Below are 20,020 nucleotides of genomic sequence, written 5' to 3' on the forward strand. Positions count from 1 at the left end.
AAATGGATGACTGGATCAAGAAGATGTGGCACATATATACCATGGAATATTACTCAGCATTCAAAAACGATAAACACATGCAATTTGCAGCAACATGGATGGCGCTGGAAGGGATCATGCTCAGTGAAATAAGCCAAAAAGAAAAAGAAAAATACCGATGGTCTCACTCATAGCAGGAATCTAGAAAACTTAAATAAGGGACCAGGAAAATGAATAACTATAAGAAAGTGAAAATCAAAATCAACAAAAACTATGAACCAGAGACACTTTTTGGGGGGTGGGGGGCGGGAGGGGAGGGATTGGGGTCAGAATGGGGGGATTGCAATTGTATGGGGAATATAAAAATAAAATTTATTAATTAAAAAAAAAGAAATTTGGGGGGTTTGTATACACAGTCAGTGTTAGAGCATTCAAGCTAAAAATGGAAGAGAGAGACAGAGGGACAGAGAGGAATGAAATCCTATCCTATGAGAGCAAACCTTGACAGCACTGTGCTAAGAGGAATCATCTAGTACCATTAGAACAAATATTATATGACTCCACTCATGTGAGGGACACAGAGTATCAAATTCAGAAGGACAAAAAGAGGAACGGTGAGTGTCAGGGCCAGGAGGAGTGATGAGTTACTGTTTAATAAGCAGAGCTTCCGTTTTGCAAGACAAAGTGTCCTGAACATGGGCGGTGGTGATGGCTGAGCAGTATTAATGTATGAACGTATTCAGTGTCGCGAATCTGAACATTCAAAATGCTTTATATATTTTAACCACAATTTAAAATAAAATGCTAGGGCCTCCCCGGTGGCGCAGCGGTTGAGCGCTGGGTTGCGAAGCTGCCCACAGCCTCTGCGGCGCCGGTTCGATCCCCGGCTGCTCCCCGGCCACCGGAGGAGGGTCCCACATGGCGCGCAGACCTCTCCTGCCACCCGCTGCTCCCCTCAGCAGTGTACTTCGGTCCTTCTGCCTGCTCTGCTCCCCGCTCTGGCTCTGGTGAATTCTCTCACCCTCCCGCGCTTCTGACTGTACCCAGTGCATGTATAAACAAAAACAAAGAAAGAAAGAAAGAAAACATGCCTCTATAAAAAAAAAAATAAAAATAAAAAAATAAAAATAAATAAAATAAAATAAAATAAAATAAAATGCTAAACAGCTGCCAAAGTACCTTGCTATGGGATTACACAGAGAAAGGAATGATGGAAGATTAGGGATAGGATTTAATCAGTTGGACTTTGAAGGAATTTGAGAGCAAATAATGAGGAAATCTCTAGGCTCTGACAAAATTATGACCAAAGGCAAAACTATAAAAATGCACGGTAAATTGGAGACTTGGAACCAAGCAGGACAGCTGCAATGTAAAGTATATGGGCCACTATGAGCTGGATGAGTTTAGGAAAATAGTTTAAGACCAAATAACTGTGTATCTTATCTCTCGTGAAAATGAATGTTGACTGACTCTTAGAGACCAGAGAAATCTCCATGAGTTTGGGAAACCCGCTATATTTTAAGATTTATTTTTATTTATATATGCACACAAGATCTGGGGCGTAGACCAGGGGTGCAGGGAGTGAGAGGATTCACCAGAGACAGAACGGGGAGCAGGTCTACAGAAATACACTGCTGAGCGGAGCAGCAGGTGAGACAGGAGGGGTCTGCTGTGCCATGTGGGTCACCTCCCTGGCCGGAGGTTGAATTCATACTGCAGTGACTGGTGATAGCATGATAGTGCTGAGACTTTAACCCCTGCACCACCAGGGAGGATGATTAGAAGCTATTGGGATTGGAAAGGTGGCAGTGAGGTGCTAAGGGGGGAAGCCATTGTCCATGTGAAAAGAGACAGAGAGGCTTTAGATGTTTCAGAGAAAAAGCAACAAAAACAAAAACAAAAAAATCTTCAATTGATTCTTTTTCTCTATTTTCACTGCCCACAGCTCTATCCGAAACCTCAGTCATGTCTCTTAAAGTTGTCTCAACAACTAACTCATCTACCCACCCAAAGCGTTTTCCTGAGATGTAAATACAAAATTTTAACTGGCTTTCCACTGGAATCACTCAGAGTAAAACCCTAGTCAGTGCCACAGAGCTGTGGTATGTAGCTTCTCCTGCTCAATGTTCCTGCATGAGAGCCGCCATGTTTCCTTTCACTCTCCATTTCCAGTCACTCCTGCCTTTCAGCTTTGTGAACAGCCCTGGCTCTTCACCATCTCTGGGCCTTTCACTTGTTATGGCTTCTTTTTTTAAAAAGATTTATTTATTTATTTATTTATACAAGCACTGGGTACAATCAGAAGCATGGGAGGGTGAGAGAATTCACCAGAGGCAGAGCAGGCAGACTGACAAAGTACACTGCTGAGGGAAGCAGTGGGAATGGCAGGAGAGGTCTGTGTGCCATGTGGGACTCTCGCCGGCAGCCGGGGATCAATCTGGTGCTGCAGAGGCTGTGGGCACCTTCACAACCCTGCGCTCAACCGCTGTGCCACCGGGGAGGCCCTGCTATGGCTTCTTCCTGGATCTTCCTCTCCCCACAGATCTTGATGCAGCTGGTTTCTTCTTCTTCACAATACAGTGTTAAGGGACTCAATGGTTTTTTTTCTAACCATCTTATGCACATTAGGAACCTGTCACAATCCCCCATTGCAGCACCCTGACCACACATTAATCTCAACACAGCGTTTCCTGCTCTTTCCTGTCTTCTCAAACACGTGACCATGTTGTTCACAATTGCAGCCCCAGACCCAAGCAAAATGCCTGGCACAGATATGCACCCAGCAAAAATACATAAATTAATAGGTATCAGCCATGAGTATATACGGGGTTTTAAAAAAAGAGAAAGAAAAATGACTTGCTTAGAATTCACACTGCTGGTGGAAGAAGCGCAGTGAGATTAAGGAGAGAGGCACCTTAATGTCCCTGGACAACAATATGTCACAGGTGCCACTAGAATCCATGTGGATGCTCCCAAATAATAATCGGGGTTGGGGAGGATCCTGGAACCATATAAACTTGAAGGTAAACTTCTTTTCTTCCAAAAACAACTCCTACAATGTCCCCCAAGTTGTGGGTGAGGAGAAGATGGATGGAATAATAATTACATACCAAATTTTCTATAGATAGCTGAAACTGTTTAATTTCACGAAGTGTCTCATTATCTCTTTTCACTTCATTCACATATTGTGCCAAGTCCTGCAGAATAAAGGCAAGGGTACAAAAAAGAAGGAAACAATAAGATTAGAGGGAAAAATGAGAACTGTTTGAGAGAAAACACATCATTAATTCCATCAGTGGTAAAAGTAACCACCATAACTTCTCAGTGACAATAAAATGAACACCCATCAATCACAGCTGCATCTCAAAAGCAATTTTAAAATGTCTGGCGTACAGCTGGGAAGAGAGAAGCGCTGTCCCTGTACCACACCCCTGGAAAAAGTTTAGGAAAAAGCCAAAGTAAGCAAAATATGTCACATGCAGAACAACAAAAAGTTGGTCCGAAAAATGTAAATTCCAAACATGCTAAATAACTGACCTATGGAAATTACATTTTTACTTAAGTTAGAATAAGGGCAATAATGAAGGGGCTGCAGGGAGAAAGAAGTACCTAAATGTTAGATAATGAAACTAGAAGGGGTGTTTTCTGCAACCAGTTATTTTCTTGGTTCCTGAGAACATCCAGTCAAGGAAGTCAGCTCCCAATCAAAGAGTCAAAGCAGAAGTAAAGGTGAGGTGAGAATTTCCGGAGTTTGACATGAACAAACAAGACCAGACATTTTTTTTTCATGTACCTTCACTTGCTTTAAAAAGACTTTTCTGATATGTGAGGAAACATTAGCTAATCTCTCCATGGTGTAACTAGCTATTTTTATATTATGTGTTCTAGATTTTTCTGTTTTCTGCTTTTTTCCCCCTTACCTTCTTCAATGCATCTGCAATACTAGGAACAGAATTATCACAGCAAGTAGTTACTAACTTTGACAAGTCTGACTTTATACATGTACCTACAAACATTTTCTTCAAAAGTTGGAAACTCAGTATGATTTTTTTTTTATAACAATGTGTCTGATGTTTCCTGGTGGGGTGATAACATCAGCTGAGGGTCTTCCCTGGTTGCGTCAGCACCATCATCATTACGGCGTGAGTTCAATCCCCAGTCAGGGAGCTGACCCACATAGGGCACAGCAGACCTCTCCTGTCTCATCTACTGCGCCTCTCAGCAGTGTATTTCAGTCAGTCTGCCTGTTCTGCTCCCCACTCTGTCTCTGGAGAATCCTCTCACCTCCCCCACACCTCTGGCCTGTACTCCAGCTCTTATATGCATAAATAAATAAATCCTTAAAAATAATAAAATTAGCTGAAAAGCAGAGCTAACACTGCACAGGCACAGGACTCAAGTAGGTGATTATGCATCACTCTATGCAGAGTCAAACTGGCATTTGGTTTGGGGAACAAATGTTTGCTAATGTGTTAAGTTAGGGCAAATATCATTTCTTTCAAAATCATTTTATTTAACATAAAATGGAAATTGAAGATTTCCCTATTCCCCATTATGTTCTGAAAGTCTGCCATTAACTTGTTAAACTTCCTGATTTTCAGATTTACCTGAAAGTAGAAACCCAAACTAAAGTCCACTTGTATCAGCGAGCCAGCATCCACACAGGTAAACCTGGCACACATTATCCTCACGCGAAGAGAGTAAGTCACACCACCAGTATCTGAAGTTACCAACTGACCTGTTGCTTACCCAAGCCACAGCTTTCTTTAGTAACTATATAAAGAGTGCTAAATAAAACCATTCTATTACATTATTCCTGGTTGTTATATAGTTGTCCTACTTTTATTAATAACAAACATTATTTCAATATTCTTATTTTACGCACATTTCTCTAACAAATCCATGAGACGTATCTATTTCAGTTAATATATCTAGCTTTGTCCAACAAGAACAAATTTAAAAAATACTTTGATATATATTTTAATATATTGGCATATCATACATATGTGTTCTCAGTTTGCATTCTTTTGTTCTTCAGGCAAGAATGACAAATACAAACAAGTGGCAGATCCATCGCCTTACCTTCATTGCATCGAGAGCTAACTTCAGATTTGCCTTTTCCAAGGGATCGGTGGTATGTTTGACCAGCTCCTACATAGAAGATGATTTAGTTTAATAATACTCAAATCAAAACCAAGGCATAAGGAAAAACAACATTCTATCATTAACTGCATCCTACCGTGATACATCTGATGTAACAAGACTTGATTTTCATCAAAAATTTCAAGCTATAAGACTACCAACTAGACCCCAACAGAACATGAGACAGTATCTAAAACCATCTTCCTTTCAGTGAAGAATTTTAATTCTATCCCCCAGCATTACACTGATACACCTATTATGAACTAGACCCTCATTGCCAAGTGAATTGATACTCTTGTAGACATTTTCAAACTTGGTTTTCCTATAGTTCCTTATTCTGATGACATCCTCTCGGATGTTGCTGCTGGTTGTTGGTACATGTTCAATGTCTGGCTAGTTATTGGTCTTTCTTCTTTCTCTAACTGCATTTGCTAGGATTATTGCTTCTGAGACTTTCCCGTTAGTCCTCTTTTATTCTTACTTCACATACTGCACAGATTCTATCACAACCTTTACCACAGAGTCAACTATCACATAATGAGGTGCTCACCCTCTGAAGTACATTCTCACCCCTGAAACCAAGACTGCTGCACCAATACATCCTCGTGGGTCTCCCAGACCTCTCAAATCCAACATGTACTAACCTAATGCATCTTCACCACAACCCTACTCTTATTCCTGTTTGTATTTTATTGACTAATGGTACCTCCATCAGTGTGATCACTTAAACTCCAAAACTAAAAAATATCTAGACTTTTCCCTCTGGAAACCTCACAATGGTCTCCTGACATTAACTTTGGTTTTCTTCCTTGAAACCATTTTCACTGCCACTACTTCAGTTCAAATCTTTGCTTGTTTTGAAATGTGTCACTATAATAGGGTTCTGATTGCTTTTCTGACTTACAGATTCTCCTCACTACAATCCATTCCCAATAATGACATTAGAGTTAGGTTTCTAAAATATAAACCAGGCCCAGCATCTGTCTACCCTATTTAGATTTCTCTAATGCCCATAAAAATCTTTCATTTGTTTCCACACCTCTTACACACCCTGTGATTTTAATTCTGCAAACCTCTCCTAACCTTTCTCCACTTCCACCCAACAACCTAAGTAATATCTACACTAAATTAACTGCAATTTTGAAAACATATTTTGGTATCTGATTCCTTTAAGCCTGTTGTTTGCTTTCCTTATAAAGTCATTCTCCTCTACCACCTGTGAAACTCTTATTCTTCCTTCAAAGGTCAACTCAAGAATCTCTTCTTTGTGAAACTATGAGACAGGCCTTTACTCAAGTTCCCAATCTTCTTAGGCATAATCAACTCAACCTTTATATCTACCACCTCTGTTTCTCTGCATACCTATCACATTGTTTGTACTTGGCATTTACATTTCATTGTCCCCCATATAAATTGTGAGAATTATCAGTGCCAAGATGCTATTTTTTTAAAATATTTATTTATTTTTATACAAGAATTGGGGTACAGGCCAGAGATGCAGGGGGTGAGAGGACCCACTAGAGACAGAGCAGGGAACAGAACAGGCAGACAGACCGAAGTACACTGCTGAGGGGAGCAGCGGGTGAGACAGGAGAGGTCTGTCCCACCACGTGAGTTTCTCCCTGGCCGGGAATCGAACTCGTGCTACAGTGGCTGCGGATTGCTTCATAGGTTGCGTCTTAACCCCTGCGCCACCAGGGAGGCCCATCAAGATGCTGTTTTATATTGTGAGTGCTTACTACTATGACTGGAACAAAAAAGCTGAGACAGTCTAGGTAAAAGAAATTGCCAGCCAGTAGGATGAGTTGCCCAAAGTCTTGTTTGAGCAGGTGGACTAAATCATGGACTGGTGAAACGTGTTCAAACAACGTGTCCCAACACATTGACCATGAGATGCCACACTGGACAAAATGCATTATTAGATCCTGAATATTGACTATCTCACAATTTCCTGGACAAAGAAGGCTAGGAGCCCATCCATACATGCCCAGGGGCATCCCAACCCAGAACAAGCTACAAAGGTGCTCTCCCCCTCCCGCCTCATGGACTTAGCCTTTCAGTATCACCTGCTAATTCCCTGCGAGGAGCCAAGCTAGTTCTCCTTTGCAGCACTGGTTCCCTCACGCACGAGTCTCTAATAAAACCTTGTCCAGTTCAACTACTGCTAGCACTCCCTGATGAATTGTTTCCCTAGAGGGCAAAGGACCCACTCTTTTGGGTTGGAGGCCTGTTATGAAAACAGCTCAAAGATCCTCACTGAATTTAATAATAGCAGTGTTTCTAGCTGTCAACAAGACCTACAGACAAAGAATCCATTAAGCGCAATAAACTGTTTTATTTCTAGTCTTACTTTTCCTTTATTATTTAATATTACATTTTTCTCAAAGTTTCAGTCTACCATCTTCCATCTTCTACTTTTATAAGTATGTTTTCCCATTAAAGAATAGTAGTAAGTAGTATCAAATCCTTATTTATTCAATAAATTTCTAATACTTGACAAATTTTATTCTATAATACTTCAAGCTAGAAAACACCTGTAGAATATTTATCCATATGTGATACCCCAAATAAAACCTTTCCTTTAAAAAAAAATCATCATAGAATTAAATATACTTTTGAGATTTAAAATATAAAACAATCCCAAATGAAATTGGTAGAAAAAGTCTACTGAATTTCAAAAAAAGTATAGTCGTATTTTATACTCTTGTAAGTCCAACTAAAACCTCATACGTGACCAAAATAATAAAGCTTGAAAAATGTACCTTCTAAATTCTCCAGTCAATATTTGACTATACAAAAGTTACCTTACATAAAAAAATTATCTTATTTTGGACGTGTTTTTAGTTCCATGATATCTCAGAAACTGTTCACCTAAGTCTTCCTTTTTTTTTTTTTTTTTTTTTCATAAAATCCAATTTGATTAAGTTGCTTTGCGTTTAGGTCTCATAAATGTTTTAATGCATTTTTAACAAATAATAAGGGTTTGAATTTTTCTGATTTCTCCGTAGAACAAAAATAGAGATGACTAATAATTTTGCAGCTACAGTTCAAGAAATTTAATATACAAGATGTACAAAGCAGAGCAGACTCAAAATTATATTTCACATACAGGTAGTAGATCTTTTTAAAATGACATTTCACAAGCATCAGCAGAGTTGACAGACTAATACAGTAAGACATTTCTTTGGAGCAGAACTAATGAGTCTCCTGGTACAGCTATCAAATTAAATTTATAAGACTCCCCACCCTCATTAGAGGACTAACCGTGGAAACCATAAGCTTTGGGGTTATAACAAGAATCACATCAAAATAAATATAGTCTTATTATAATGTACTATAGCAGAAAGCAACACAGCATTTGATGCAATTCTCTTTAGTTTATGGTTATAAGGCAAAAGGTCTAATCCAATTAATCTGCCAAATTTCTGGTGTATCACAACACTGAGATTCTAATAAATGATAACTATTAACTTTGGAAGACTTAAAGGGGTCTTGTTATTTGTTTTGCTTTGTATTAAATATTAATGGGAAAATTGAGCCAGTTCTACTTGGTGGACACAAAGTGTGACTACTTGGAAGACACAAAATCATCTTTGCTAAAAGGAGGAAAAATAGCTATCTGTTCTGTTATTTTCTACTTAACTATGCCAATAATTGAAAACTGTAAGGGGATAGGGACCAAAATATTTAGTGGCTGTCATATAGTTGATGCTTCATTAATATTTTGTTGAATGAATAAATGAAAAAATAAACAGCTTTCAGTTACATACCTGGAGGAGAAGGTGATACTTTAAAACACGCTGCATAGGAACCACAAGCAAATCTCGAAGTGTGAATTTCCCATTATTAGCTCTTTTTGAACATTCCTAATGAAATATTTATCAAAATTTTTAAAAATGTTATTTTTATCAAAGACAGCCATAAAACAAACATTACAACTTGCAATAGACATAAGCAAAACGGTTTTCATACATTAAATATTGTATTGCTTTCCTTATCAATCCTTCTTTATAAAAAGAATTATATGGATCTTGAATTAAAAACACACAAAAAAACTCAGAATTTCAATATAATTGAATTCATTCATGTCATATGAATAATAAATAGAACATTTTAGGCATGAAAAGTATGTTTCTTAGTGGCCTGCTATGGTCATCTTCCACTTAACCCCATTTCTGTACCTTCTACCAATCTCCTCGGACAGGCCTATGGGCCAGACATCAAGAATAAGTCCTTTCTCATCAAACCTTCCATGTGTCTGCCCACCATCAAGCCTTGGTTGATGGTGGTTCATTTCATTGTCTCTGGTTCATTTCATTGTCTTTGACTGTTATGTGTTTGTCCAGTTTCCAATAAAATTCATGTTTCTCTTTAAGAACTATACTTCTATGTCTTTAGTAATTATCCCTATCAAAAGTTGTGCTCTCTCTGTCTCTGTGTAGAACTTTATATTATTATCATATATAATGTCTCCCCCAATATATCGCGTATACCTCTAAGAATCTAGTATTTGCTTAATAATCATTTGTTGAACTGAAAGAAAGGGAATAAGTTCCAAAAATTTGAAGTATAAACCTACTACTGGATGAAAGTTTTAAAAGGTACAGATGCTAATTTTTTAATCTCATTTTCTTTTTTCTTAAAAGTTTATGTTAAAAGCAGTAACTGAGTTTATTCTTTTGACATTAATTATGACTCTGAGCAAAGCATTTTGAAGTGTCAAAGACTGAATTAAAATCAAGTTTGGTAACTCTTAACTGTCCTGACCTTGAATAAATCACTTTTATGATTGTACTGTTCTTCATATATCTGTGGTGGAGTTAAAAAAAAAAAAAAACAATAAATCTCCACATAAGTACAATTATGAGCTATCTAATAAGTCCGATATCTTCAGACAATTGCGTAACCTAGACCAAGGAATTTTCTAGTTTGTGGAAGGAGCTGTGTTCAAGAAAACATTCCTTTGCTCATGAGTCTGCTTCCATTTTGCCTACACACTTAGCTTCTCTGACATATGGAAGACTATACTATCAGGAGTTAAAAAGCAGGCACTATTAACTCTATGACCATAGTGGCTTAATGAGTGACGGACTGCAGATCTAAAGCAAGAACCAGGGACACATCCTGACAGGTTAGCTCAGGTCTTGTCAATTTCTGCGGTTCATTGGAAGGATAACTATTCCAACTGATTTCTTGCTTCTACAAATTGTAGAGAGTTCTGGATCATGGCTCTCAAATAGGAGGTTAAACTGTTAATACTATTGTAATGAATGAGTCTCATCTTCCCAGCTCCATGTTAAGCTCCTTGTAATTGAGGTTGTATCTTATACTTTTCATGTTATGCCATCTTAACACAGTGTTAGGAACAGAAAACTTATAACTTTAAAATTCACTCTGTTCTATTACAAAAGTCAGTTTTAAAACTGTTCAAGGAAAAGTTAGTTCCTTTACTTATATAAGTTATAGTTTCAGGAAGCAAAGAAACTAATACTGCTTACTTCAGTTACAACTGGGGACTAAGACTAAGATATAAAATACTTATTAGTACTGAAAGTAAATAATGGATAGAAATGATTCCTCTAAAACATCCAGTTATGTGCTTAGCCTAAACTCCTAATTGAGAAGAAAATAAAGTGCAACAGGAATGAGACAGCTCACAGAGCAAGGTACAGATTTTATTACCTTTTACCCCAGGTTACCTTGGTTTCAAATAGAGAAGAGAAAGATAAAAATCAACAAGAGTAAAAATAACACAAAACAGAAGATATGAAGGAGGCAGAGAGACATCAAGAATATAGCAACTTTCCTGCCATCATGCTGGGACTTGCAGAAGACAATTCTAGCAAATAAAGTTTGCTGAACTATTATACTAAGTATTTGACTAAATACTTCCAAATCGGGTTCATGGGCAGAAGCAGAGGCTCTACAACTGAGGAAGGGACAGGCCAGCATGCTCCATCCTAAACCTTAAAAACCAGCCTGAAGACTTCATTCTCCTAAGACCATGTACCTAGAATTCCAGAGTAGCTCACTGGGCAGGACTTTAATAGTGACCCTAAAGGAAGAGTACTATTCAAACGATGCTAAGAATATAATGGAAGATTGACTGACAGCTCATTGATGACTTTCTTGAGCCAGAATTTTACATATTTATTTTAGAAGTTGTTTGAATGATAGTTCTACTAGGAACTAGTTGTATACATTGTAAAGTTTTAGCTTATCAAATTTTGAGTCAGTGTGGATTATAGTTCTATGCTTATAAGGTTCTGTTCTCCAAAAAAGGAAGAACCCTTTACACTAATAACAAGGTTGTAAGGGTGTTATTTAGTGGTGACTCAAACCATCTCCAGACATAAGTCTCACATCAGTAAGGAGTTGTAAGAGGTAAGGAAAAAAGATCCATGTTATAGAATGAGTCATACCAAGTATGACTTTGTAGCCTATTGATGTGCAAACTTTCTAGCCAATAGTTCCTGTTTATGGGAGTTACGAATTATGAAACATACCAGATGTGCTGAAACAATAAAGTGGTTCTGAATTGAAAATCACCTGCTCTTTTCTCCCTATTCATCACCTGACCTCACTGCTAAACTGGACAAAGAGCAACACAGGAATATTAGAAAGCCAACTAAGCCACACATGGTCATTTAAGAGTTGACAATTTATCTCTGCCTGAATTTAAGAAAAAGCCAAACATGTGACATGGAATGAAAATTCATATGACATGGAATTGTTTTTTAAAAGGTCATTGAAATTATAAATTCTGCTTGTGAAAAAAATGACTTAATAGATTCCAAACTTATTTCCCATTGTTACCCTTGCTCAGTTTACATAAGTCTGCTGGTCATTTCTCAAATGCTTAACTTTTCTGACTAAGACATATACCAATTCTCCCCGAATGCTCTTCGTGTTATCTCATCTGTTAAGACTCATCTATTATTCGGTGATCTGACTCAAATGATGACTCTTCCGCTTTCTTCCCTACATTGAGGTGATGGCTCATTTGTACTCAGGAAGCCCTAACAATTAGTGCATGTCACATACTACTTAATCTCACATTTTATATTTGTGGAAAAATCTTATATTTGTGTCAGTTTTGTATTCCTTTCTTACAGGCAATATCCATACCCTTTTATATGTCTGTCCCTAAATGTCTTACTTTTTGACAAACATTTTAAATCTACATATGCATTATCTCATGTATACCTTATTTACCCCTCATCTCTTACCACTCAGGTGATCCAGGGCAAATTATCCATAATGTCTCTGAAATTTGGCTTATCTTACAGCTCCCTTACCCATAAGATAAGAAAGTTAATTGAGTTTATCTCACAGGGTCATGAGGATACCATGAGATAATGCACATAAAACAGAGCCAACATCTTAGATTTTACTACTGTCATTATTAATACTAGAGTGTTGTTTCATAAAGCAATCTAATAAAATATTTTATAAAATAGACATAAAAAAGACTATATGGAGAAATGTACTACCACATTTATCATGAAAAGTAATATATTACTTACAGGTTTACTTTATGTCACACAAACAAAACAAAAAATAAACAGGCACCTCTAATTTCAGTTTGACATCTTCTTTTGTTTTAGAAATGTTGTCTAAACTAGAGATGGCCGATTCCACGTCACTGCAGTACTTCCCATAAATAACCAACCTGAAAGGAAACAAGAGGAAGAAATCTGTATGATCAAAAAGCAAAAGAATAAAGTAGACAGGGAAAGAGGAAGATGTTCATCTATTTAAAAGCAAAGTTATGGATAAGCACAGCAAATCTCACTCATCCTGCACCTCTTAATAACTAGGTGACCTTGTGCAAATTAATCATAATCTCTCTGAACCTCAGCTTCTTCATTTTTTAACACATGTCACATAGTCACAGAACACGAATCACTCATATTTATGGCACTAAAAAGGAAGATTACAGAACTCAATGGTAACTGGGTCTGCAAAAGAACCCACAATTTGGATTTGCAATGCAAATGTTTGAGCAGCACACAGTGTCACTGGATCTTTTCTTTGGCTACACATACATATAGAACTCACACTACCACCCTGAGATTCACTGCCTGATGTTCTAATTCAGCCCAGGTTGTATTTTAATGAGCAGCAGTAACGGGTAGTAATTAGCAATTTAACACTATCCTCGCTCTAATTACAAACTAACAGCCATAAAATTTAAAATTCATAAGTTACCTTTCCTTGTAATTAATGAAAACTTGATACAAGTTCTGGTTGTTTTTATTTACAATGGAATCATGGATCTCTTGCATTAGGTTTCGATGAACTTTTACAAGTTCCTTAGAAAAGAAAACAATGTGAAAGGAAATCAGCAATCATAACCACCACAAAATTACCACAAACTCAGAATCCTTATTGTTTCGAGACTTGGCAAGCAAAACTATGCTGACTGCTCCTGACATATACATCTGCTACCACCAACAAAGAGAGAAGTGAGAGAAAGTGAGAGTAGAGGGAAAAGAGAGAAGGAAATGGGGCAATAAAAGGGGTAAAAGAAAGGGAGAGAGTGAAAAAGAGAGAGAGGGGGGCCACATGCATGGAAAATAGCAATTTCAGACCTAACTTGAAATGCCAGTGTTCTGTGAAAAAAAGAAATTGTCTCACTAGTTATTACAGGATAATTTATTCCTTGTATAAAAATACACACAGCTCATTTTCATTTTATAATCATTTTAAATTTTTAAATAAAACTATCCAAGTACTTAATGTTTTATTGACAGTAATGATTCATGTCCTCAGGACATAAAAATGTAGATTTGTACTTTGGTCAATTAGTGATGCCCTGGTGCTAAGCTAACAACAATCAGACTAAATTACTTGAAATCAGACAACTAATGGCATAAATAAGGAGCAAATAAATTGCACTAGGCAGTTTACTGGAGCAACTCAAAAATCAGAATTTCACATTTTTCCTGATAAGCAAGTAATTTTCAGTCAGGCGGCAAATACATGTCAGAGCCGGGAAATGAGAAAATTGGAATCAAGATGGCAATTCTCCCATTATCTCTCCCCGTGTACCTTGGAGCACATGTGGACTCCACCAGCTGCTTTTCCCCAGCAGGGCAGAAATGAAATGTGACTATGTTGGTCCTGTCATTTGTTGAAAAGCATGGAAAAGCAGTGAGAATATAAACTGTCAACGGGCCCTAAGTTATAGTAATTGTATTTAGGTGGTTCACCATCATCATCTTCCTCCAGTGCACAAATGGCTTTATGTTAAATGCCCATTTGTTATTGTGCTCTTTTTCTTCCTGCTATGTTACAAATCACTGAGAATGTATTCATGTAGCCAAAATCAAGATCAAGGCTAGTATGCAGCAGCTAATGGACTGGGTGCCTCTAAACTGAACATAACAATCAAAATATAATGGACCTCTTAGGTGACACAGACAAGTCTGTAAGTTAAAACTTGTATGTTGCATATACATGTTATATATTAAAACCAAAGTCAGTTATAGAGGCCTAGGAACTTGCATTTGCCTTGCATGACCTCATTGATTCTATACTTCTGGGTATGTATCCTTTTGGGATTTTAAGATAATTGTAAGGAACCTTGTAATCAAAATGCTTACATAAATGTGAAAAAAAAAAAAACACCTCTTATCTTACCATGACTATGGATGGTTAAATCATAGGAAGCATGCTTCAGAAAAAGGGAGGATATCAGAAATGTGTGCTAAGGGAGATACAACTGGAAGCAGAAAGCACTCAAGAGCAGCAACCAAGGAAGTGGTGGAGACAGATGCCCTTAGGGAGAGAAGTCTGGGTTCCACAGCACAAAGAAATAGATGCAACAGGGGGATTATTTAACTAAGACTACCACTTCCTGGCTAGCAGTCAAGAATAACACAAGAGCTGACTGATCCATTTGTGTTCTGCATGTATTGACAGACTTTTGAAAGAAGACATGACATATTAGCTGTTTCTAAAAAAAAAAAAAAATACAGCTGATAAGGCAAAAAGAACTCATAAGAACTCATAAGGCAAAAATCAGGGTCAGGAGAATGTTAAAAGAAGAATTTGCGGTGGGAAGAGCACAAGGGACCATAGTGAGGGTGCACAGGTGAATTGGTGGTGGGAGTTTCATGGGAAATCATACATTGTACAGAAAAGGAAGGATGATGTAATATATATATATTATATATAATATATATAATAAAATATATATATGTAATATATATATATAATAAAAATAAATAAGATTTTGGACCCAATAAGAAAAGTGAGTATTTTATAGAAGTAAACCAAATTTTATTAGCATTATTTTTACTTACAGGAATGTTGATGAATACTGAATTAAACTCTTGCGTTGTCAGAAATCTTTTTAATGGTGCCATGAAATACTACCAGGAGAGAATAGAAGAGTGATAATTAAGCACAAAAGCACAACATACCCCTTAATCCATGTAACAGTTTTTCATCAACAAACAATAAATATCTGTTAAAAGTCCAGTATTATGAATATTAAAATAAGCAGAAACTATTTTCTCTAGTTAAAAGATTTCACACTTGAACAGAGATCTAATGATATAAGTACACTCATATGTTTACAGTATAGAAGGTTTACAAACAAGGGGTCAGAATAAAATACTAACAGGCAAATTATGAATCAGAGGAATACAGTGGCAGGGGGTGTGGAGGGACAGGGGTCAAAATGGAAGGGTCTTAAGAGCACAAGGGTCATGGTTTATGGATGCTGTAGTGAGAGTTTTATGGGGATTACACTTGAGGGAAGAAATTAAATATTGTACAAAAATGAATAATAATACAAAATAAATAAATAAATACAGCCACACCAAAAAAATGTTAAAAAAATATAGAAGGTTTAAAAAATAAATGCTTCTGGAAGTAAGAAAAAATAAAAGACTACTGCTTAAGCAATTTATGGATCCAATCCCTTCATTCTTTGAAGAGTTAGTTTGTGACCTATCATAGCGCTTTCCATTCCTACTTCCATTTTCATTATTGGCAATATTGGGACAGAAGCTACAAGCAATCCTTCCAATAATCTGGCCTCTCAGTTCCTTGAATTCCAAAAACATGCACCATCCTAGTTTGGCTCTCTACTTGGAAGGGCAGATCCCAAGACCTTGTCATTATCAACAAATGCATGCATTCCAGGCACTCATTTCAGCAATTGGCTGTCTGGCCACTACCTCTTACATTTACAGCTCATTCCTTCAAGGATTCTTCATCATCATTGGCTCTGCCAATCCCACATCTCTCTTCTCCTCACTTCCCTCTCACCCAGTTCACAATCCACGAGTCATTGTAAGAATCACTGCCCTGTGTATACCCTCACTCTCTCTTTCTTCATTATTCCATCTCAAAAAATGAAAACCCAGGTTAAATCTATCTTGCCACACATTTAATGCCTATACCTAAGAAGTTAAACATGAACTACACTTGATGGTTTAATTTTAAATGTTATCCAAAAATTCAATAGCACCTTCAACGCTACTTAATCCAACTACATATCCTTAGTCATTTTCTTTTCCCAGTTCCCTAAACAATGCTTCACACATTTGTTTCTTCCTAAACTTCCAAAACTTTCCACAGTCCTCATTTTCCTAACCTATAAATGTGGAAATCAGCAGAGGTGACCTCAAACCTCTCCTCTATCAACTTCATCTCCTAGGTAATCCCATCTTGTCCCCGGCCTTAAACGCAATTGCATAATTATAAAGGCCCTATCTATATGTCAATTGAACTTTCCCCTTAATGAGAAATTCATATAGCTAACTCCCTCCTTAACCTTCTTTTGCAAATTTACTACGTCCCAGCAGACTCATGATTCCTAAATCTGTCCGTCCCCATCTCAGTAAGTACCTCCCCCATTCATACAGCTGCTCGTGACAAAATCCTAGCATTCTTTATTTCCCTCATATCTTTTACCTAATTCATCATCCAGTTAACTATTCTTTCAAAATTCATTCAGAATCTAACTATCCCTTACCATGGCTACTAATACCAGTATTTTCTGTCAACTTGATTACAACATCCTCCTAACAGTTCCCCCAGTTTCCATCCTTGCCAGGTAAGAATCAGATTGAGCTGCTAAAAATCTGTTATATCATGTCACTTGTACTCAAGACACCCGAGCCTTGTGCTAGAAGCTCCAATACACCCCTACCTGAGCTGGTGCTTGACCAGCTCTCTGATTTCACTGCTCTCCTCTTATTCTGCTTCACCCACCTGAGCTGCCACTGTTCTTTGAAGCAAGCTGAACACTCTCATCCGAGGACCTTTCTCCCAGGAATTGTCATCTCTCAAATACTAGCACTCCTTCAAGTCACTCAAATGTCTACTTAAATAGGATCTTATCTCAGAGGTCTTCTGTTACAACTCTGCACAAAACAATCACAGCACTACCCCATCGCTGTTTGTTTCCTCTGCCTTATTTTATTTTGGATAATTTACTACCACCTGACATATTTATTTGCTTACTCTATAAGCCCACTGATGAAGGTGAAAGCCACTAAAACTAGATCTAGTTTCCTAGTGTTTACTGCTACATATACCTCGAACAGTACCATTCAGATTCTAAAAAAAAAAAAAAAAAAAAAAAAAAAATCAATAAAAAGTTGATGAATACATCTGCTTTGAGATCTTTAAACCCGAACTTTTTACTGAAAATTAGAACACCGAAACACACACACAAACACACTAACACAGAAACAATGAGCCTAATAGATTAACTATTTAAGGCAGTATTTGGACATCAAGAAAATACCTGCTACATCAAGAAAATACCTGCTGACTTACTTTTTCTATTGATTCCAAAGTTTCTGTATATTTTTCTTCTGTCTGTTTAATTTCTGCTAGGCAGCAAGTTCGTATATCATTTTCTGGACTTTTCTGCAATTGGAATGATAAAATTATTTAGTCAAATGCATTTATTCATCTACTGGGTAGTAGTAGAAAGAGGTAAAAATTATTGACATTTTTTTAGTTTTCCATTCCAACAAAACACATCAAAGATAGATTTAACTACATATGTAAAGTATATTTGCTGCTTTGAAATGACAGCACTGAACAATGGAAATGATTAGGTGATTGAAAATAAGCTTTTGAGTATAGACACTCTTTACATTAAAACAATTTTTATTGTGTGTTATTGAATAGAAACCACCATAAATAGTGCAAATATGGCTTCTTTGACATAGAGTATACTTTACATGGGCTGTAGAAATAAATGCAAAAATAATAAAAGGATAGTTGGTAAGTAAAGCTCTTCAAATATTTTTTCTAGAGCTAAAACGTTGGTGTTTGGCTCTTTCACTAAGCTCTGAAGATTGGAGGTAGAAGCACACAGCAGAAAGAGCAAAGGTTTTGGGATCACATAAAACAATGTTCAGTTTTGCTTTTATTAGCTTGTTATTATGGACAAGTTACCTAATTTCTCTGTGACTCAGTTTTCTCATCTGCAAAGTAAAGATAAACACACCACCTCTAAGGAGCTGTCAACGAAATCACAGATGTAAAGCTCGTAGCACCTTGCAGGGTAATCTATGCATTTAGATCATTACCATCACTGACCCTGTCCCACATAAATAGCCAGAGCTGTCAGCTGAATGAAGACTGCCCTTGGGAAAGTCACAGAATAATTTTCTGGCACCCAATGCCGTTGATAATTATAGGAGGTACAGATGATACTCTGCCACTAAAAACACTCTTAAAATGCTACCACAGGCAGCCTGTCAGCTCAAGTAGTGGATAAAGCGCTCATTCATTACATTTACTATAAACACGCTGTCCCATACAGGTTTGTCCTCCCATCAGGGCAGTGGACAGTCCACCAGCCTTTTATGAAAGGTAAGAGTACAAAGAGCTGAGCAAATTCAATGAAGCCCTGGAAAAAACCTAAATCACCACCTAGCTGATGAAAGTTTTTAGTATAAAAGAAGACTCTATTAATAAAAGCTGGTGCAACTGGTTTTATTTTGGCCATAAATTATACATGACAAAAAAACCCAAATAATTCTTTCTAAATGTTCTAGATATTTTAATGATAAAAAAAGTTTTGTAGACGCATATCAACTATGACAATAACTGACACTAAGGTTATAAAATAGTAAAAATGCTAGACACATCATAGAATGAAAGAAAAAGTGACTTATTAACATCTCACAAATATGAAATAATATTCTTTGATATATATTTTATCCTACATCAAATTTAGAGAGCATTTGCCTGTTTGTAAGAGGTTTCCTTTTAGAACAATGTAATTTCATGATTCCCTGAAGTTATGTTCTATTGCCACCCAGGCATTTAATTAGCTGGGTGAGATGTCATTTTACTCTGAGACTAGGTTTTCTTGCCAGAAATATGAAAGGATTAGAGCAAGATTCCTTTTGGTTGCTTTGAACTATAAAATGCCATGTTTGTATGTCTCCAAATAGCAAGCACAGGTAACACAAACAAAACAGTAACTTCCAATGGAAGTTACATAAATATTATATTAGTTAGTCTTTCATGCAATTACTTTCCTACTAAAATGCTCAGAGTGAAAAACAAGACAAGTGAAAGTCCCACCGGTTGATGGGCTTCCTCTGCTTTCATTAAGTCCTCGTAGACTTCTCCACCCTCATCTTCCCCATAAACACAGTCGTAGAGTCCTTCTTCATCGTCCACGTGGGTTTCACTAGAACAAAGGGGACAATATAAAGGTCATTTTCTATTCTTCAATATATAGAATAAGAAACAGCTTACTCAATCTTAGTAGAAAATCCAGAAAAGACAGAAAATGGGATACTGGAGTCAGAAATTTGCATTATAGCTCTGTCCCTCCCAATAAAAAAAATGACAAACAACAAAAACAGAATTTAATAAGGATGGCCAAAGCAATAACATTCACTGAATT

At 37.0% G+C, this 20,020-nt stretch overlaps 1 protein-coding gene across 2 annotated transcripts in view; it reads right to left on the minus strand.

Moving 5' to 3' along the window:
- Positions 1–20,020, minus strand: part of VAV3 (vav guanine nucleotide exchange factor 3) — a 297,763-nt gene that overhangs the window by 150,426 nt on the left and 127,317 nt on the right. For both annotated transcript variants that reach the window (XM_037498172.2, XM_054690826.1), the window contains exons 5-12: positions 19,693–19,801; positions 17,923–18,015; positions 15,432–15,500; positions 13,333–13,436; positions 12,694–12,793; positions 8,892–8,987; positions 5,062–5,130; positions 3,090–3,176 (exon numbers count right to left, since the gene is read on the minus strand). In XM_037498172.2, the coding sequence (XP_037354069.1) occupies positions 3,090–3,176; positions 5,062–5,130; positions 8,892–8,987; positions 12,694–12,793; positions 13,333–13,436; positions 15,432–15,500; positions 17,923–18,015; positions 19,693–19,801 (727 nt within the window). The remainder of the gene's footprint in view (positions 1–3,089; positions 3,177–5,061; positions 5,131–8,891; positions 8,988–12,693; positions 12,794–13,332; positions 13,437–15,431; positions 15,501–17,922; positions 18,016–19,692; positions 19,802–20,020) is intronic.

Source organism: Talpa occidentalis, unplaced genomic scaffold, assembly GCF_014898055.3.
Source record: "Talpa occidentalis isolate TD23 unplaced genomic scaffold, MPIMG_talOcc4v2.1 talOcc4.9, whole genome shotgun sequence".
NCBI lineage: Eukaryota > Metazoa > Chordata > Mammalia > Eulipotyphla > Talpidae > Talpa > Talpa occidentalis.